At 44.3% G+C, this 22019-nt stretch overlaps 1 protein-coding gene across 3 annotated transcripts in view; it reads right to left on the minus strand.

Moving 5' to 3' along the window:
* AGL (amylo-alpha-1, 6-glucosidase, 4-alpha-glucanotransferase) overlaps positions 1–22019 on the minus strand; it is a 58490-nt gene that overhangs the window by 16833 nt on the left and 19638 nt on the right. For 2 of the 3 annotated variants that reach the window (XM_066247568.1, XM_066247569.1), the window contains exons 8-26: positions 19091–19217; positions 18391–18493; positions 18204–18301; positions 17434–17573; positions 16773–16960; positions 14963–15086; positions 14026–14189; positions 13657–13758; positions 13386–13541; positions 13128–13278; positions 10145–10269; positions 9946–10058; positions 9692–9826; positions 8392–8522; positions 7416–7552; positions 6673–6806; positions 5176–5351; positions 3594–3696; positions 1400–1625 (exon numbers count right to left, since the gene is read on the minus strand). In XM_066247568.1, the coding sequence (XP_066103665.1) occupies positions 1400–1625; positions 3594–3696; positions 5176–5351; positions 6673–6806; positions 7416–7552; positions 8392–8522; positions 9692–9826; positions 9946–10058; positions 10145–10269; positions 13128–13278; positions 13386–13541; positions 13657–13758; positions 14026–14189; positions 14963–15086; positions 16773–16960; positions 17434–17573; positions 18204–18301; positions 18391–18493; positions 19091–19217 (2633 nt within the window). The remainder of the gene's footprint in view (positions 1–1399; positions 1626–3593; positions 3697–5175; positions 5352–6672; positions 6807–7415; positions 7553–8391; positions 8523–9691; positions 9827–9945; positions 10059–10144; positions 10270–13127; positions 13279–13385; positions 13542–13656; positions 13759–14025; positions 14190–14962; positions 15087–16772; positions 16961–17433; positions 17574–18203; positions 18302–18390; positions 18494–19090; positions 19218–22019) is intronic. The other variant, XM_066247571.1, reaches the window with a different exon arrangement.

Genomic DNA, 22019 nt, shown 5'->3' on the forward strand with positions numbered 1-22019 from the left:
AGAGTGGCTCTGGTTGCGGCAGAGCGTCACCCCTGGTGGGCGTGCCGGGTGGATCCCAGTCGGGCGCATGCGGGAGTCTGTCTGACTGTCTCTCCCCGTTTCCAGCTTCAGAAAAATACAAAAAAAAAAAAAAAAAAATCACAGTGTCCTCACCTTCCCCCGATTCCCACGCCTCGAGTTCTGTGAGAACGTCTGTTTTCCTTCGGCGGGGGAAATGGGGCTCGGGGGTGGGGGTGGGGGTGAGACTGGGGAAGAAGCAGCTTCCATCCCCCCCAATAATAGAGCCCAACTCTGGCATGTGGGCATGTAACATACTGTGACCTGATGGGGCATGTCCCTGACGTGACGTGACTTCTATCTATGCTGCCACGTGGACACGAACCCTGGGATGGTGTCTACCAGTGTGAGCTGTTCAGAGAGTCAGTGAATCCAACTTGCTTCACAGCAGGGCGAACTCTGAACACCCTGGACTGGCGCAGGGCTCCCACGGCCCAGCTCACCGGTCTCTACACACCCACATGTCCACCCCCCCCACAGAAGGCCCAACTGGGCGAGCAGAGGGTTCGCCACTGTTTCCCTCCACCCTCAGCCCCGTCAGTCCACTCTCTCCGATGTCTTCCCACAACGGCCTCCTCTCTGCTGACCTCCTGCCCGCCTGGTCAGGTTCAGTTTGGGTCAAGTTTTAGTTACCTCCCGGAGTCTCTCCTGAGTCCCCGCTCCTAGGCCACCTTCCTCCCTGTGGGGCTACGGACACCTCTCTGCACAGTGACACAGTGTGACGTACACAGTCACCCTCTGCCAGCATCCAAGCTCCTTAGGCGGAAGCAAGTTTTAGCTCTGTGGTGTCTCAAAGCACCAGCAAGAGGCTAAATAGCACTATTTATTTATTTATTTATTTGTATTTTTCTGAAGCTGGAAATGGGGAGAGACAGTCAGACAGACTCCTGCATGCGCCCGACCGGGATCCACCCGGCACGCCCACCAGGGGTGATGCTCTGCCCACCAGGGGGCGATGCTCTGCCCCTCCGGGGCGTCGCTCTGCCGCGACCAGAGCCACTCTAGCGCCTGGGGCAGAGGCCAAGGAGCCATCCCCAGCGCCTGGGCCATCTTTGCTCCAATGGAGCCTCGGCTGCGAGAGGGGAAGAGAGAGACAGAGAGGAAGAAGGGGGGGAGGGGTGGAGAAGCAAATGGGTGCTTCTCTTATGTGCCCTGGCCGGGAATCGAACCCGGGTCCCCCGCACGCCAGGCCGACGCTCTACTGCTGAGCCAAACGGCCAGGGCCTAAATAGCACTATTTTAATAATTCTCGGTTATGTGTATTTTTTTTTTTTTTTTTTTTTTTTAGTAGAAGCTGAGTCATTTTTCAGGAAAAGAAACTGTTGTGAGAAAAGACGCTTACCACAGTGCCGGCCGGCAGGGGAGCGGAGTCGTCCGTGGGGTACATTCTGGACACGGGGCACTTGAGGACGTCCAGGCCGTTGGGGACCAGGGTGCAGTAATCCTGAACGCACTGCAGCCACCACCACACGGCGTCCCTGCAGTTGTACCTGGCGTATGTCCCTTCCCCCAGGAGATTGGGAATGAGACCGTGTCTCAGGGTGCCAGCAAACGCTAAGATGATATTCCTAAAACAACAGAAGCCAGTGGGTCCTTCGACATGAAAACCATCGCGTAAGAAATGGAAGACAAGAAGGTCACTTTGGGTGACTAGTATTTCGGCTGCGTTTTCTTTCCCGCCCTGAATTCTTTGCGTGTTCACGTCGACGGGGGTGTCATAATACAGGACGAGCCCTGAGTTCAAAATCAGAAAGCTTGCTTGTGCAGCCCCGGCTTTTCCTCTAACGGTCTGCGTAACTCACCCTCCCTGGGGCCCTTTCTCATCCGTGCAGTGAGGGATGGGATGGGAGACTGAGGGCCCTCACAGCTACAGATTTGACTTTCGAAATCCTTGGTGTTTCAAAACCAAAGTACATAACTACAAGCACGCCCTCTGGTGTTTTAAACAGCAGAGACCAAAAGCAAAGCAAAGGCGCGAGAAAAGAAATGGGTGGACGCTGACCTTGAAAACCACGATTGCTTTGCAAACACTGTTCAAAGGGACTTTATATTGAATGTGTTAGATGGCACGGCATTCTAAACAGAGCAGGACACGAGGGGGCAGGAAGGCAGGCTTACACTGGTGCTGCCGTCTGCATGCCTTGGAAAAGTCATTTAAATTGTCCAGGCCTCAGCGCTTTTTGGCTAAACCAGGGGTAGTCAACCTTTTTATACCTCCCGCCCACTATTGTGTCTCTGTTAGTAGTAACATTTTCTAACCGCCCACCGGTTCCACAGTAATGGTGATTTATAAAGTAGTAGGAAAGTAACTTTACTTTATAAAATTTATAAAGCAGAGTTTCAGCAAGTGAAAGCATATAATAATAATTACTTACCAAGTACTTTATGTCGGATTTTTGCTAAGTTTGGCAGAATAAATCTTTTATTTTATTTTTTCTTAATTTATTTTTTATTTTTTTTACAGAGCCAGAGAGAGAGCCAGAGAGAGAGATAGACAGGGACAGACAGACAGGAATGGAGAGAGATGAGAAGCATCAATCATTAGTTTTTCGTTGCACGTTGCAACACCTTAGTTGTTCTTTGATTGCTTTCTCATATGTGCCTTGACTGCGGGCCTTCAGCAGAACGAGTAACCCCTTGCTCGAGCCAGCGACCTTGGGCTCAAGCTGGTGAGCTTTTTGCTCAAACCAGATGAGCCCACATTCAAGCTGGCGACCCAGGGTCTCGAACCTGGGTCTTCCGCATCCCAGTCCGACTCTCTGTCCACTGCGCCACCGCCTGGTCAGGCCAGAATAAATTTTTATAAAAAAACTTAACTATAGTTAAATCTATCTTTTTATTTATACTTTGGTTGCTCCGCTCCCGCCCACTGATAAAAGCTGGAATGCCCACTAGGGGGCAGTAGGGACCAGGTTGACTACCACTGGGCTAAACCATCTAGAAATTTCATCAACTCTGTGTCTCTGTGGAATGCCCATCTGTTAAGTATAGTGCAGCAGGCGACTTTTTATTTTCCATAGTCTGAAAGCATTAGCGTCGTCCATGACACTTCCAATGAAGAAGAGCTCCGAGTGCCAGCGAGCTCCCCCAGAGCAAAGTCCCACCCACACTTGAGAGCTGAATACAGAGACCCCTGTCCGTGGACGTGTGGCAGACACCGCCTGTGTCCACCGACATGGCTTTCCCACATGTCCCCACCCACCTCACCGCTGGCTGTGGCCAGATGTCCGCAGTGGAAGGCAAGAGAACGTAAATGGAACTGAGGCATGTTAAGTGCCTGAACGTGGTTATACGTTTTCTTTTGTTATTTTACTGAAATAAACCAGCAAATCTGAAAATAAGCCTGACCTGTAGAACTTACTGACTTCTCCGATTTTCACTCCTTTGAAGTCCTACTTACATGCAGAAAATCAAATGAAAAGCCACTGAAGGGGGCGTGCCTCCCACATGTTGAGAACAGTTGCATAGAAGGACGGCTTGCAGAGCACGTGACAGACATGCAGACCGGGACTTGCCGCTGGGCGGAGCTCCCCTACCTGGCCTCTAGGTGGCGTCCGGTGATCAGAAGCAGTCCCCTGAGTGCAATGAAAGTGTCCCTTCCCCAGCAGCGGAAAATCCCAGAGGAGAAATGAGGCAGGCCTAACAGAAAACACAGCAGAGGCGTGTGTCAGTCCGACGTTAGCTTGTTGGTCTGCCTTCTGGTTTGGCGGAGCGATGACTCTTCTCTCCTCAACGGAGAACAGGACCCGAGCTAACAGAAACCTCCGCTGTCCACGTCACCAAAGTGTATCTACCCTTGAGACGGTAACTGGTACGTGACGCATCATAAGGAACATTGATTAAAAGAATGAAATAAAAGACTAATGACACAAGGTAAACTGAGAGGTGAAAGGAGATGATTACGATCAAATAAAACTTGGGCCGATCCTAAGGGAACGTCACCATCTAAGTTTCTGCTTACGTGAGTCTTGACCCTCTCGGAGATTAGGCAGGTCTTGTCTTCTGCTAAGAAAGACCAGAACTAACAGTAACATTAGATGTGTCTTTTCTATACGGTCTCCAGAATAACGGTACACACTTCCCTGACCACTCTGGGTTATTTACACGTAGTGGATACATCTGGCTCATCTAGGGTTGCTGGTGATACTTTGGCGACAGCAGCTAACATACAGAGGACAGCCTGTGCCACACAGACCTCCCAGCACTTGAAACCATTAACACCCTGTACAAAATACGAGTGTAGACAAATCCAAGGGTGAGTCTGAGCTGGTGTGACCTAACACACAGGCAGTCTGCCTTTGTGAAAAAGTTAAAATGATAAAATCTCTGATACTGATATGGGGGAATGTCTGTATTAGTTTTTTGATTAAAATACTTGAAGAGTATTTAACTTACAGATCACAAAACTTCTAAGTGATTTCTACCTTGTCAATGAGTATAAAAGTTACCGTTATGAATTTTTTCCCCACTGTTGTCATGAAAGGAAGGTATTTATAGGCTTTGTCTTCATTTTTATATAAACCTCCCAAAACTCACCTGCAGAATGGAGTATAAGAAACACTCCCTTGGGGGCCAGAGCAAATATTAGACTTATTTATATTTATCAACTTAACTTTTCAGGGGTTTTTTTTGTTTTTTTTTAGGGACAGAGAGAGAGTCAGAGGGATAGACAGGGACAGACAGGAATGGAGAGAGAAGCATCAATCATCAGTTTTTTGTTGCGACACCTTAGTTGTTCATTGATTGCTTTCTCATATGTGCTTTGACCGTGGGTCTTCAGCAGACCGAGTAACCCCTTGCTCAAGTCAGCGACCTTGGGTCCAAGCTGGTGAGCCTTGCTCAAACCAGATGAGCCCATGCTCATCTGGGGTCTCAAACCTGGGTCCTTCTGCATCCCAGTCCAACGCTCTATCTACTGCGCCCCCGCCTGGTCAGGCAACTTTTCAGTTTCTATTTTTGTTTTGTACTATAGCTGATGTGTAAGCATATCAGGTATAACAAATCAGAATGTCATTTATGTTTTCTTTTTTAAAAAAAATAATCATTTCCCCATAATTTTTCCTCTTTGAATAACACTGACTCGCGCCTTCCTTCTCACCTGGTGCATGAATTCCTTACCTGCCGCCAGGGACACACAACACTGCTCCTTTTCTCTGGTGATCTCGTTCAGTCTGTAGGGCACGTCGGCGAGGGAGGGCGACAGGCGGGGCAGGGAGGAGAACTTGCCCACCCCACACATCTGCACCGACCCCAGGGAGAGGTGCTTCACGAAGGTGGAGCCGTTCTGCACAAAGCTGCAGGGCAGTGAGAGAGCCTAAGTTATTATCTGTAGAAACACAAACAATCTATTATTTATTTACTTAAAGATTTTGTTACTGTGGCGAGAACACGTGCGACCTCCGCTCCTGACAGATTTAAAGTGCGTGGAATGACGTTGTCATTATCGGGCGCAGCCTCGCACAGCAGAGCTCTAGAACCCGTCATGCAGAGCTACAACTGTGTGCCCCCGGATTCAAGGAGTTTCCAGCAGTGTGTGACTGTATCTGGTGTCTTTCTTTCACCTGTCTATGCGAACGTGTCACGGTGATCGTGATCGGCTGAGAAACATTCTCAACTGGCTTTGTTTTGAAAACTGCTTTCCTTCCCCCCAGTGGTCCAGCTGATGTAAGGGCAGGGCCTGCTGTGAGACCGGGGGTGGGGGTGGGGTGTGGGGTGGGGAGAGTGGGGGGGGGTGGGGGAGATGAGGGACTGAAGTTCACGCTTTCTGAAATGATGCCCCAATCAGCACGGGGCCTCTTCCCCAGCACATTCTGATCTGTGGTTTCAGTTTAGGGTAATTCATCCTTAAAGGCAACTTTCATTTATTTTATTTTTGTTTTATTTATTTTAGAGCGAGGAGAGAGAGAACGGTGGAGTGGGGGGAGGGAAGCATGTACTCATAGCAATTGCTTCTCCTATGTGCCTTCAGTGGGCAAGCCCGGAGTTTTGAACCGGTAACCTCAGCATTCCAGGCCGACACTTGATCCATTGCACCATCACAGGTCAGGCCAGGCAAGTTTCATTCTTAGTAGTAGCAGAATATTATTCTCTCAATGAATGAAAAATGAGAGAAGTAGCTTTGTATGTATGTTCTAAATCAAGGGTCCCCAAACTTTTTACACAAGGGGCCAGTTCACTGTCCCTCAGACCGTTGGAAGGCCGCCACATACAGTGCTCCTCTCACTAACCACCAATGAAAGAGGTGCCCCTTCCGGAAGTGCGGTGGGGGGCTGGATAAATGGCCTCAGGGGGCTGCATACGGCCCACGGGGCCGTAGTTTGGGGACGCCTGTTCTAAATAGTGTAGCCATTAACAAGTCAACGAAGAAGTAGAAATGAATAGTATACAACAAACGTGCCCATCACTCTGCCATTTTAGCTTCAGAGAACAGGTTGTAATGGCTCAGTTTTGGTGTGTTCCTCCCTGCAGAGTGCTAATAAACTTCCTGCACACTCACAAATGCTTCCAGTTCTGCGGGCCTATGACCTCGCCGTGTCTGGTCCCCTTGGAGCCTGTGTAACAGACTGTGTGTGGTCTCTACACAAGCACGCCTGCCTGCTCAGGCCCCGCGGGTACCTGGACATCTGCTTCCACGCCGCGTCCAGAAGAGTGGTGTACGAGCCAATGAGTATGGCGTCGAAGTAGCAGGGGATGAGGTAGCGCGGGATCTGCTTCAGGTAGAAGAACATGGCCTGCAGCCACTTCCCGACCTGGTACAGCAATGATTTTAGAAGTTAATCTGTTGGCTCAGCCGTAGAGCATTGGCCCTGCATGTGGAAGTCCCGGGTTCGATTCCCAGCCAGGGCACACAGGAGAAGCGCCCATCTGCTTCTCCACCCCTTCCCCTCACCTTGCTCTCTATCTCTCTCTTCCCCTCCCACAGCCAAGGCTCCATTGGAGCAAAGTTGGCCCAGGCGCTGAGGATGGCTCCATGGCCTCCGCCTCAGGTGCTAGAATGGCTCCGGTTGCAGCAGAGCAACAGCCCAGATGGGCAGAGCATCGCCCCCTGGTGGGCACACTGGGTGGATCCAGGTCGGGCGCATGCGGGAGTCTGTCTGACTGCCTCCTTGCTTCCAACTTCAAAAACAAATAAAGTTAATCTGGTGTGTTGACGGGCTGGGCTTATTTTAAAAGGGAAATCCTAACAGGCAACCCTACTAACTAGTAATCTACCAACCAGCTACAGTATCCATTTCTTAACACTGGGAGATAATGGGAAAGTAAGGAAAATGTTTCAGGTCAGCAAACTGTAAATATTATGTATCACATGGTTCTCACTGTGCCCTTGTCTGTCTGGACAACCATGTAGCTTTACTCACCTCTGCAATAGCTCCGGATCTTGCAATCAGCCGGTTACTGACGTAGTCAATCATCCAATCTCCAGATCTCAAATTATTGCAAAAGGGATGCCCCAAGTCATTCTTGGGTCTTATTTCTGCCAGTACGGACATTAACCCTGAAAATTCACAGACATGCCACACTATGTTACCGGCAGAGACCATGTGTTCCTGGGCTGCTGCGAGTGTCTGATAATTTGGGGTGAACACAGAGGCCGACCCAGGGCTGCACAGCCCCCGGGGGCGCCTGTGCTGGTCGGAGATCAGTGTGGTATCTCAGACTTGAACCACACTGCGAGGACACTGGGAAGGGGCCTGTTGTCACAAGAGCTAGGCAGACCTTTCCAAGAGTCCTGTCTTCTCTGACTGGCCTTGTTCTTTCTGGGTTTAGTGTCATACTGTTCAAGGGAACCAGCACGGTTCGTCAGCCCTACGGCATCTGGGGAAGTGAGACGATGTCTCTGTCCTTCTGTGTCGACAAGTACCAGGTTTACTTAGGCTCAGGCGAGACTTAACGCAATCGTGGAACTGGTTTCAGAGAGAGCAAGACCATCTGTGGCGATAATGAGACTAAAGCCCACTTTGGAAACAACCGAGAAATACAACCAGAGGGACTTGCACCTCAATGAAGCGGAGAGTCATCTCTTTAAATAACACTCAGAGAGAAGCGTTCGAATTCCTAGGCATACATAGCACTGCCTGCTATTTCAATGAATTACCTCATTTAACCCTCAGAAAAGCCTCCAGGCCAGACCACGTGACTCACACTTCATGGGGCAGAGCTGGGGCAGGCAGACGTTATTCGCCAGAGGTCAACACATGGGTGGGCAGCAGAGCCATCATGTCAACCCGAGCAGTCCTACTCTGAGCCCGTGCTCGTTTTTCAATAAAAAGACACCATATGATGCTTAAAAAAAAAAAAAACCCTAAAAGCTTAAGTCTCCTCATATGTGCTCACCTTGAAGACCCGCATATTTAAGAGACGACCAGTTCGGTATGTCGTAACACCCGCCCCCGTCCTCCTGTTCTTCCGACTCACATCGGTACAGCACCTGGTTCAGCTCGGCCAGAGTCAACTTAGCGGCGATCCTGCGAGGTGAAAAAATACGGAGACCTGGCTAAATATACCGACATTTCACTTGCTGTCGACAAAAGTTAAAGAGAAAATCCGAATCATAACCATCAAATGTCTCCGCAATGTATGTTTTAGGAGCTCATCGTTATAATATACATTGTAAACAATATTCATTAGAAATAATGATTGAAGGATAAAACATGCTAACGGTGGTGAAGCTGGAGTTAAACCCAGCTCGAAATATCTTTCTCTCTCTCTCTCTCTTTCTTTCTCTTCTTTCTTTCTTCTTTCTTTCTTTCTAATTCAGTGAGAGGAGGGGAGGCAGAGAGACAGACTCCCGCATGTGCCCGAACCGGGATCCACCGGCATGCCCACCAGGGGGCGATGCTCTGCCCATCTGGGGCGTTGCTCTGTTGCAACCAGAGCCATTCTAGCACCTGAGGCGGAGGCCATGGAGCCATCCCCAGCGCCCGGGCCAACTTTGCTTCAATGGAGCCTTGGCTGTGGGAGGGAAAGAGAGAGATAGAGAGAAAGGCGAGGGGAGTGGGAAGAGAAGCAGATGGGTGCTCTCCTGTGTGCTTTGACTGGGAATTGAACCTGGAACTTCCATATGCCAGACCAATGCTCTACCACTGAGCCAACCGGCCAGGGCCCTGGTTTTAAATTTCAAAACCCATCCTCTTCCTGCATGTGTTACCACCTAGTAAGTGAAGAAGCGACAATTTATGCAAAAGTGAGTGTGCAAATGCACACATAACGGGAAATAATCGGAAGCAACCTAGACACCAAAAATGAAGACTAATTAAATACATTACGATACAGCTATGTAATAAAATACTTTATTGGCATTTTAAACAACAATGTGGGAAGGAGCATGAGGTATGTAGCTTGGTGTCAAACAGTTCAGAAAAACTGTATGTGCAGATAGCCATGTATGTGTGTGTGTGTGGTCACATCTATGAATCTGTATCTACATAGAGAGACACATGCAAACACACACAAACACACATGAGACAGCACTCGGGAAAATGGCGACAGCTGGTGATGCTGAGGCTACCGGTCCTTGGACCACCCATGCAGTAAATAGCCAGGGCACAGGGACCCTTCAAACTACTTACATCAGGCTGGTGGTCACTCACCAGTTATCGAAGCGGCAGACCTCCATAAAAGGAAGCATACTTACGCAGCAAAAGGAACTTTTAATATGGGATCGGCGTTGTCAACCACAAGGCTCCCGGATTTAAAGTGAGGGCTGAACTGCGAGAGATGGTTCCGGAGAATCCCAACAGCCACTTGTGCGTGCGGGTCGAGACTGACCCTGAAAACATCAGTTGAAAACTGGTTACTTTTTAAGAGAAACGTATCTGAATAAAATGAACAGGATAGGCAAACTAGGTGGAACATCAGCGAAGGCAACAGTTTGAACCCTTACCATACCTGAATACAATAACACTTCCCGGAGACAAGTTTTCAAATTCTATTTCTTGAATATATTCATGGGGTCCCTTTGTGGTAATTCCAGCTTGCTTGACAATTTGACTTTCGTTGAGCTTGAAAAGAGTTACAGGGAGACCGGTGAATAATTCTAACGTCCTTAAAAGGTGGAACGCAGCAGTAAGCTGAGAGTAGCAGGTACCTGAATGTGCTCTCTGATTTCTACTGTCAGGTTAGGCATTCCGTTGATGGAATTCTCATCCTTCTTGTAAGGTTTTGTATTCCTTTCCATCGTTCTCGCTTCAAGAACTACTTCTTCAATCTTGCCTAGGAGTAGATAAAATAAACGTTAACAGAATTTCCTATTAAACCATCCAAAATGAGGAGTTGCTTTAAACCAGGGGTCTCAAACTCGCGGCCCGCTGAACAATTTTGTACTGATTTTTTTTTGTTTTCAACTGCAGTGAGAAAAGTGTTGCGTTAACAGTTGCCTTTTGTAGACCTAGTGCGGCCCGCCGAACGGCTGTGATCTTGCTCTGTGGCCCACATGCTGAGTTGAGTTTGAGACCCCTGCTTTAAACCATCCAAAATGAGGAGTTGGTTTTAAATCACTTCATTGAAAGTTAAAGGTGCCAAGTCAGTTAATTAAAAATTAAAATAAGCAAGACAAGCCCTGGCCAGTTGGCTCAGTGGTAGAGCATTGGCCTGGTGTGCAGGAGTCCCGGGTTCGATTCCCAGCCAGGGCACACAGGAGAAGTACCCATCTGCTTCTCCACCCCTCCCCCTCTCCTTCCTCTCTGTCTCTCTCTTCCCCTCCCGCAGCCGAGGCTCCATTGGAGCAAAAGATGGCCTGGGCGCTGAGGATGGCTCTGTGGCCTCTGCCTCAGGTGCTAGAATGGCTCTGGATGCAACAAAGCGACTTCCCAGATGGGCAGAGCATCGCCCCCTGGTGGGCGTGCCGGGTGGATCCTGGTCGGGTGCATGCGGGAGTCTGTCTGACTGCCTCCCCGTTTCCAGCTTCGAAAAAATGAAAAAAAAAAAAAAAGCAAGACAATCTGAAAGTAGATGGGTCGACCCAAGATGCATTTTCACACAATGCTTTCGCTTTTAAAATCACAAATTAGTTCACAGAGCTTTACTTGAAAAGATAGCTTATCACGTCTGACGTGACAATAATGGCCGAAGCCTCTGTGTGGTCTTCCTTCCCCTGCAGAGGTCGCCATAACCTGTGGTGTGACATTTGCAGAGCCTGAGCATTTTTATTAACTCTGTGTTTCCCTAAACAGCATGTATTATTTTCCATATTTCCAAGTTTTATTAAAGTGGACACACATTATATGTATATATGTTTCTGTGACTTGCTTTCTATTGAACAACTCTGTAATTTTTAGATTTGTTCGCATCGCTACATTAACACTAGGCTCATGTATATATTTCAAATGCCAAGTAATATTTCTGACTGTACGAATGCACCAAAAGGCATTCACTCTGGTAACGTTGTCACTCATTTTTCTCTGTCATAACTATATATTTATGTATGAGCAACAATCAGATGAGATTATTACTGAATGTACTTTAGTGAACGCCTAGAAGGACTAATGAACATTAAACCTAAAACTATGCAAGTTGATCACTTTTAAAAAAATTGGAGCTAGGCATATTTAGCAACTGGCGTCTCATATAAAATATGACGCTTTTTATGGGACCCTTCACTCAGTTGACAAACGTGGACAGTGGCAATGTGCTCAGGGACACGTTCTGCCAATAATATATGTAATCATAAGGAAGGAAACGGGTACACTCATCTAGAAAGAAGCAAGCCATAGTAAGAAGACACCTCGGGGAAGTAGTTTAGAATTAAGTATTAAAAAAACAATATAGAGAGACTTTAATTGCGACATGCTCGTAGAAGAGAGAGATTACTGGGCACTCAGAGAAGCCTTCCCAAAGCGGGTGAAACCGTGGTCCTTGGAAGGTGTAAAGCAGGGGCACTCAACCTTTTTATACCTACCGCCCACTTCTGTATCTCTGTTAGTAGTAAAAACTTCTAACCGTCCACCGGTTCCACAGTCATGGTGATTTATAACAGGGGTCCCCAAACTACGGCCTGCGGGCCACATGCGGCCCCCTGAGGCCATTTATCCGGCCCCCGCTGCACTTCCGGAAGGGGCACCTCTTTCATTGGTGGTCAGTGAGAGGAGCACATTGACCATCTCATTAGCCAAAAGCAGGCCCATAGTTCCCATTGAAATACTGGTCAGTTTGTTGATTTAAATTTACTTGTTTTTTATTTTAAATATTGTATTTGTTCCCGTTTTGTTTTTTTACTTTAAAATAAGATATGTGCAGTGTGCATAGGGATTTGTTCATAGTTTTTTTATAGTCCGGCCCTCCAACGGTCTGAGGGACAGTGAACTGGCCCCCTGTGTAAAAAGTTTGGGGACCCCTGATTTATAAAGTAAGGAAGTCACTTTACTTTATAAAATTTATAAAGCAGAGTTACAGCAAGTTAAAGCATATAATAATAATTATTTACCAAATACTTTATGTCAGATTTTTGCTATGTTTGGCAGAATAAATCTTTATAAAACAACTTATTCTAGTTAAATCTATCTTTTTATTTATACTTTGGTTGCTCCGCTACCACCCACCATGAAAGCTGGAGCGCCCCCTAGTGGGTGGGAGGGACCAGGTTGACTACCACTAGTGTAAAGCATTCAAATCGTAGGTGGGAATAAGAGATTTGGGGAGCAGTGAAACTTCCTATTTGGCTGAACCAGCGGAATGACCTAGGCTGGGGAGCCTTACATATTAAACTACGTATTTCCAGTTTGGTTTTTACCCGTGTGTACGTACATGCACACACGTACAAACACACACGCGCAAATATTCACCTACATTTTCCTGGGTATAAAAGAAATCCATGTTCACTTTGAACAAGTTAGGAAATCAGGAAATATACTAAGAGGACAAAAACTATTTCACAACTCAAAAACTGTTAACACTCGAGAACACCTCTGGCCAGGTTTTTGTTTCACGTAATAAAAATACAAGTTCCCAAGACTTCAAAACCTTTTTCTTCAAGTGCGTCCACACTTGCACGGTGTTAGAATACATCGGATATAAAACAGCAATTTAATATAACAACAGAATATCATCGCAGTGACGTCCCGAGGGTGTCTTACCAGGGATGCACATCTGAGGCACTTCCTTGCTGTAGAATGACGTCTTGGGATTCCGGAAAGCTGTTCTAGACACGGCCACGACAGACTGGTGGCTACTTGGCGAGTGTCTTGTCACGGCCACGATGTCTTCGTCCACCTGGTCCACGTACACCTGAGACGCAGCGGGGGTGGGGGGGCAAACCCATTAGTGCTCTTGCTGGGCCAGCCTCCTCTGAAACTGAACCTGAAGAAGGAAACTTAGAAAGCATAGATCCTTGCCTGAATGAAACCCTGGGCCCCCAGCTCCTGATGAAGTTTATTGATAGCACGCCGGGCTGCAATTATGCCGCTCTGGAAATTAACGTCACCTGTATGGGATGGAGATGCTCCCGGATTCCACTTAGTGTAAAACCGTTCTTCCGAAACCACTGAAATCTGAACGAGGTTCAAGTTTAGGACATGCGGACGCTTTCACGCCAGCGATAAATTTCGGTGAAAGCACGGAACGCGGCCGGCCAGGTGGGTTTTGAAGGGTGGCAGGTACACAAACCTGGTGGGGCACTAGCTCGTCGTAGCCCTTGGTGCTCCCGCTGGCGCAGCACGCCATGGAGACAATCATGGAACTCGGGAGGGCGTCGTAGGCCGACCTATGCTAGAAGGCAGACCAACAAACAGAACCCATCGTGAATTTCCTTTCCGATGTGAACTGCCATCCCAGGGCATCCTGAAGTAAAAGGGTAGTTGCAGAAATACATCCTACCAGATACATTCCTCTGCTCTCAAGCAAACAACGAAACATTGTAAACACCACGGACCGCAATCACTTAGCACTATGTGGATAGTATTGCCACCAAGTATCAATATGAAAACATTGAGCAACAGAAATAAATGGAAGACACAGGTCAGACGCCTAGCTTACCACGATAGGACACTCGTTGTCGTGGGTGATGTCCATGAACAGGGCATGCGCGATGGCTGGCATCAGAGGCCGCAGACAGGGCTGAACGAAGGAGCCCACGGGCTCGCCGCCGTACCGGTACACTAACCGGCCCTCTTCGTGGCTGTTGTGCGCGCTCATCGCCTCTGCAAAGCACGACTGGATATTTTAATCTTCCTCATTAACATCCAAGAAGAGGTTACATTTCCTATCAATGACTGACTTTCCAAAAAAAAAAAAGACCATGTTAAGTATTATCAAAAATGAAACTGCTTTAAGCATTTCAACAAATGTCCACTGGTGTAAGGGACAGCAAAATCTACTTTATAATTTAACCGGGAAAATGGCCGATGGAGGTAGAGGGAACGGGTTTAATAGGATGTTGGTTAGATAAAAATCTGTGGGGAAAAAAATCTAAAGGTTATATTGTATATCCAGGTAATCAGGATGAAAAACAGATTTGTATATTTTCAACAGCAGCAAAAAAATAGCACTTTTCTTCATGAGTCATTGATTCATTCCATTGGTCTTTCAGTACTTTCTTATTTTTATCTTTTTACTTATTGATTTTAGAGAAAGATGAAGGGTGGGGAGAGAGAGACAGGAACGTTTATTTGTTCCTGTCTGTGCCCTGACTGGGGATGGGACTGTCACCTTAGTGCATAGGGATAATACTCTAACCAACCGAGCCATTGGGCCGGGGCTCAATTAAAAATAAGATGTTTTACCGCACACTGGAAATTTTTACTGAAACAAGCAGACTGAGTAATGTTAGCAAATTGTGTGTAGAATATATTTATATATTTTTAAAACTGTGTTGAAAATTATTAAACATTATATCTAGAGCTACGAAATGCCTCTCAACCCACTCAAACGAAAGCTGGAGTTTTGAATGGGCGGCAGGCCGCAGCGAGCCCACCTCTGATCAAGGAGCTGATGCCCAGTCTGGTGACGAAGATGTTGTCCAGGTCCTCGCTCCCCGTGAACAGTTCAGCCACTACGTACAAATTGGGCTGCAACTTCCTAGCAGCGTCCAGCATGTACTGTAAACAGCACGGTCAGGGATGTCACAGGAGGGGCAGAGAGAGACAGGAGGGGGCAGGGGAGGCACCACCAGGCGTGAGTTTGACAGGAAGACACCACGGAGCGAGACAAAGAGGAAATCCAAGAAGAGTTGCCAAATATCAAAGCAGACCAATACATACAGTAATAAACAAGAGGATTGACAGAATGAAACCGTGAAGAGGAAGGTCCCATTATGCAAAGATAACAGGACTATCAGGGAGAGAGGTAGAAATATGTCAGCGTCATGTTAAAGAGGTAAACCATAACACGCAATTCTACTAGCCCCCCCCCCCCCCGCCGTTGCATGTGTGTTTGTTGTTAATAATGCTAATTCCCAGCAGTGGACTAAGCTACATTGACAAAGTCCCTGCTGGTGAGCCGTGTGCAGATAGATGGCAGAGATTATATCGGACCGACTAGACTGAAGTCAGCTGTTCCTATAGTTGATGGTAAACTCTTCATCAGCAATCAGACTGGTTCCAGAATTTTTCACCTAACATTTGCACAGAGGTAAATAAAATATTTGAAGTTCTATCGGCTAACAAGTAGGATCTAGACCGTTTTGTAACTTAAAATTAAGCACATTAAGTTTTCATGTTCTGTTTTGCCAGAATGTTACAACAGTCTTACAAGTATGTATTTTTTTGCTTTTACGAAAGGCACTATAAAAAGTAACAAAACACCTCTGTCGTTTCTTTTGGAGCTAAACAATGTTCTACCACCTGAACTAATATCCATTAAATATCTTCAGATCAAATCAATTTTTTTTTATCACAGGACTGGAAATATAGACATTATTAATAGTTTTAGAATTATAGAAATAGATATTTTTCAGGTAGGCACACATTTCCAGAGAACATGGAGTTGTCACTAGGAAGCTACCAAAGATCTTATAAACAGGATGATAATCATCAGTGTTTACAGAATTATATTGGGTAGAAGATAAAGCTATAAATGTTGGCATTGCTTAAGTTACTGTAAAAAGACCAAAGAGGAACAGACTATGTTTACAGTTACATTTTTATAAATAATTACTAAAAAAAAAAGTGAATCAATGATGCTAAAACTAAGTTCAATATGCTGTAAGGTTAGTATTTAAATCACTATAAATTAGTATATTAAAGGCAACCTAAAAATAACAAGAATAAGACAAATTAGTATTTGTAAATGTTATATATGTCGTAACTATATTAGAATTAGATTACTATATCACTAATTAAAATAAACATATCACTGCTATTGAGTTAAAATGAATATAATATAAAATTAAACATGTTAAGACATGATTAAGTGATAGTTATCACATATTTTGATGCTATATAAATATTAATACTGTTATTTTTTAGGTTCCAATTAATACTATGAATCCTTTCAAGTTATTATTAAATATTAATATTTTAATACTATATGGCAATATTGCTTTATGGATATTAAAAGAGCCAGTATGCTCTGCTTCCCTAAATTAGAGTAAAAATATTAACTCAAATGCTTCATAGCCCAGTATTCCACGATAACCACATCAAAAGAGCCCGCTAGAATTAGGTCAGTTGTACGGAAGTGTTCAAGAGGACCAGCGGACCCCTGCAGCAAGGAGAAGAGTCTGCATCGCCCCCTCAGGACGGAACGCCGAGCCCCGCCTTCCCGCGGAGGAACCGTCCCCGTACCTCAGCCACGTGAAGAGGCGTGGAGTGGCAGTTGTCCAGACGCACGCCCTGGAAGTACGTGGCTGTGATCTCCGTGTATTTCCTCATGTGTGCCCAGAGGTAGGGGCAGTCCTCGGGTTTCTTCCCATACCGCAGCTTCACGCTGTCGCCCCAGCAAATGAGCTCCCTCCTCAGATAGACGTCTGACCCTGTGAAGGAAGGAGCTTGCTTTCAACGATTCAAGAGATACAATGAAAAAAAAAAAATCACTTCGAGGAAACACTGTTGTTTTTAAATCACAGGGACCATTTCTACCAACACCCATATACAAGCTGGTTACAATTGCATCTAAAATGGTTTGGGGAAAACGTTTTTAAAAATTAATATTAATTTCTATCTCACCTATAGCTTTTGCAAAATTTCAAGCGTTATAATCTCTACTAAAAATGTATGCTATTCAAATACTTTAATAGTATGTACTACTGGGCTGATGTGTGAAAACACCTCTTATGGCAATGTGAGTGTAGGAGCCGTGGTCCCAAATGTTTTTTTAAAATGCAAAAGAATACTTTTTTTTTTTTTTTGCAAAAATATAGTCTTGTGCACAAGCACAGTAAAAAACAGCTCGACAAAAGCCATTCCGTCCGAGGACATAGAGAATGGACAAAAATGAGGCACGTACCTGGTTCGGCAAAGTTCCGAAGGGGATCATCCCCCATCACCCATCCATTGTGTGCCATCAGAAAACAAGCTTTATTCGGGAGGTGAATCAGAGATTCTTCCGCGGAGAGGGGCATGTCTTCAAACGGGAAAGTAAAATATCTGTGGACAGATGATTAAGCATTAGATCCATACAGAGAAACTCTCTGGAGAGAATTTGAATCAGCCCTGTGAAAATGAAATTTCCTCCCCAGTGAACAGAATAAATAAGATGTGTTTGACACCATTTATAGGAAAATAAATTTCAATACAGGTCAAAAACCTTCAGTAGACTTCTTGAGTAAATCCAGTAGAATCTGAGGAACATGGGAGGTAGCATTATAACATATCTGGTCAACATTTTAAATAGTTTACAAAATCTCGTAATTTACAAATAAAATCACTGAGGAACTGAGGTCACTTTGCTACTTTTTAGCCGTCTAATGTATGCTGCACGTGACTTAAAAGGAGCTAGGTGCTTGCTTGCTTTCACACTGAAATTATTGGTAAGTGTGCAGTCCTCCAGAAACATTAATGTAAATAATTATAAATCGGTTCATATGATCATAGTTTCTCTAACTAAAGATCTGCCTAACAGAATTAATTAATAGTAAGCCTAGTTACCAAATCAGAACTTATATTTCCATTTAAGAAAGGTACTGGAAGTCACTTGTTAAAGGAAACATTTCAGCTAATTTGAAAAGTTAAATACAATGTTTAACCTTTAATGAAAAGAAAGCAGAAACGGAATACCTGGTAACCAAAGGGTATTTCCGAGTGACAGGTCCTAGTTTAGGACCGTGGCCGGCCAGTCGCTCATAAAACACATTTCCCAGAAGGCAATTAACTGCCTGGAAAACATGAAGTTATGTGCCATCAATAACAACAACAAACAGCATTAACATTCAGAGAAAAGCAGCAGTCGAAAAGCAAGTGAAACCTGTTCCTGGTGATAGTTCATGAGTTGATGTTTCTCCGCATTTAATTCCTCAAGTCTCTTCCGGAACCAGTTACAGCATTCCTCGACTGCGGCTGGCCCGCTGCTGGAGCAGAGAGAGCAATACAAACCTATTATTTCATGCTTTACAAACTCTTTTAAAAACTTTCTGGGGGCTGGGTGAAAAAGGTGAAGGAATTCGGACGTACAAGTTGGTAATTATAGAATAGTCACGGGATGTAAAGGGAATGTAGTCATGAATACTGTAATAACTATGTACGTTGCCAGGTGGGTGCTAGACTCATTGGGGGAAATCATTTCATACATGTATAAATGTCTAATCACGATGTTGTATACTGAAACTGATATAATACTGTATGTCAACTGTAATAGAAAATATTTTAATTATTTAAAGTAAAAAAAGTGTTTTCAATAAAATGAAAAAAAAAATCTCTAACCAGGGTCATAGACTCTTTTAAATGTATTCATCGAGACCGTAATTATGGCTGAAGAAGTTTTCCAATTGTAAAACATTTTACACAGAGGAAGGGGGAAAATGTCACGCACTCACAGTACAAGAATTACGGTGGGTTACTTTATTTCATTTTTCTAGTCAAACTTTCAGTTAATATTATGCAAATAGTACCAGCCCTAAGGGTGTGTAAGTAACCTTGTTCTTTACTTCACAGCACACACAACATACTCATGCGGAATGAACGTGGCGAGCGCGATGTTCATGTCCACGGTGCAGCCAAGCCGCTTGTATTCAGGGTCCGGGATAATCTGCAGGTGTGGCTTGGGATCAGGCACGGTGGGTGTTTTCCTGTTTCCTGAAAGAGGGAAAAGGTGATATGTAAAAATGCAAACATCCACAAGGTGAGTATAAGTAATACTGTGTCTAAGTTCTTTGTCTGTAACTTTTTCATAGACAATAAAACAAATGCTTATTTCACAAGCATCTTTCCTGCCTCCCCTTCCATCTTCCTGCACTCCCCTAACACACACACACACACACACACACACACACACACACACACACACACACAAAGGAGGAGGGAGAGAGATTGAGAGAAAATAACCTTACAGAAGAAAAACGCAGGGATTCCTACCAGTTCAACCCCGGCCCCACCTTTCTGCCTGAGTCCCAAAGTCTCCTGAACAACCTGACTCTTTGCCATCATGAGAGAAGCACACAGGCCGTTTTTACATTTTTCTCTTTTTCACCAACAGGCATATTCCTTCCATAATAAAAAATAAAATGGAAAGAGTAAATAAATGTTCTGTGTGGGGCGGATTTTCATTCCTTTCCTGGAACACGTTCCTAATAAATCAGGTGTTTGGCACACGATTGCTTCCCCTGGGCTTCGTTTTACATTAATACCTCGTTTATCCTAAAGAGACTTAGCGATGGCTTATAAAAGCACACATAAAATAAGATAGTATAGATTCTTAAAATCTACTTTCTCAGGTTCACCTGGAAGAGGAAATATACGAAAACTGCCAAGAAATGTTTGGAAGAGAGAAAAAGCTATACAATCAGTATAAATCATAAAACAGTCTTCAGTACGGTTAGAATACACGATAGATGGCTGGACCAGCGGACCCAAGTGTACCGAGTGTACGACTGTACACTATGAAGTATGAGGGTGGCATTACAATTCGTGTAGAAGGCTCAACTCGACGTGATTTCTGAATGAAAATAAAATTCAACACCTTCTTTATATAATACACAAAAATAAATCCTAGGCATATTAAATATTCAAATGTAAAATACAAGTAAGATTGTTAGAAGAAAATATAGCATGTTGATGGAAGGTCTTTTCTAAGCATGATGTAAAATCAGAAGCCATAAAGAAGGATTGACAAATTCGACTACATTGGGGAAAAAAAAACAAAACACCCCACCATAAACAAAAGTTAAATGGTCAACAGTATACTAAGAGGACATAAACTGCTCACAAAAATTCGGGGATATTTCAAAATGAGTATGAAGCGATAAAATATCCCCAAATTTATGTGAGCCATGTATCTGAGGCCAGTATAAGAAGGAATCACCAATAATTACTCAACATCAAAAAGACAACCCAATAGAAAAACAGGGAAATAACACAACTAGACAATACTGGAAAATCTATAAATGGCTGCCCTGGCCGGATAGCTCATTGGCTAGAGCATCACCCCAAAATTCTAGGGTTGCCGGTTAAAAAAACAACAATTATAAATGGCTAACGTGTGAACAGATCTTTCACTAGTAAGTGAAGAAATGTAAATTAAAATAAGGACGATTTGCCCGATTGACAAAGATTTATAAAGATTCAAGGCATCTACTGTTGGTGAGGGTATGGCTAGGTCAGTGGTAGTCAACCTGGTCCCTACCGCCCACTAGGGGGCGCTCCAGCTTTCATGCTGGGCGGTAGTGGAGCAACCAAAGTATAAATAAAAAGATAGATTTAACTAGAGTAAGTTGTTTTACAAAGATTTATTCTGCCAAACTTAGCGAAAATCCAACATAAAGTACCCGGTAATTATTATTATATGCTTTCACTTGCTGTAACTCTGTTTTATAAATTTTATAAAGTAAAGTTATTTCCCTACTTTATAAATCATCATTACTGTGGAACCGGCGGGTGGTTCGAAAATTTTACTACTAACAGAGAAACAAAAGTGGGCAGGAGGTATAAAAAGGTTGACTACCCCTGGGCTAGTGATAACATAAACGGCTACACTTGTGTTTGAAAAGCAATCTGACAACATCTATTGTAAATTTATCGTAAAATTTGTATATCCTTTGACCTGGTAATTCTATGTCCAGAAATTTATCCTACAGGTATACTCACATAAGCAAGTAAAAATAACATGTACAAGGACATATTTTCCGTAGTACTGCTTGTAAGAAAGTAAGTTCCACTAGGTCAAGGGCTTGCTATCTTTATATCACTGAATCTCCGTGCCCAGAATAGGATCTAGCATCTAGTACCTGGTTCAATCAAGATGTACTGAATGAATGAATGAACCATGAATAAACTGGAAATAACTCACCAAAAAGGCTAAAGAAATTCAAGTATGTTAAAATTGTATTGCTATCTAGAAATGAAAAGAAATGATTAGCTGTAATAAAATCATATTGTCTGCTAAAAGAACAAGTTGTTAAATAGACTGTATGCTGTAGTCTCCTTTGTGTGTATAAAATAGATAGTAAATATAAAACCGATATATATAATTTATATACACATAATGGTATAAAAATGTATATAAAATTTGAATTTCTGTCAAAAAGGCTAAAAAGAAACAAACTATTAATTGGTAGTTCCTTCTAAGACAGGGGTCTCAAACTCAACTCAGCATGTGGGCCACAGAGCAAGATCACAACCGTTCGTCGGGCCGCACTAGGTCTACAAAAGGCAACTGTTACGCAACACTTTTCTCACTGCAGATGAAAACAAAAAAAAATCAGTACAACAAGCACAATCGTACATGCAGTTTACTCAGTGTCACAAAACGACCAGAAACTGTAGTTCGCATCACAACTGCTGTTAACTAAGCTAATATCTAGCTAGGATACTAGAGAAATGAAAAATACAAGTAGGCCCCTAGGCTTACTTAATTTTATCCAAAATATTTTGAACTTCGTG

This window comes from Saccopteryx bilineata, chromosome 11, assembly GCF_036850765.1.
Source record: "Saccopteryx bilineata isolate mSacBil1 chromosome 11, mSacBil1_pri_phased_curated, whole genome shotgun sequence".
Lineage (NCBI taxonomy): Eukaryota > Metazoa > Chordata > Mammalia > Chiroptera > Emballonuridae > Saccopteryx > Saccopteryx bilineata.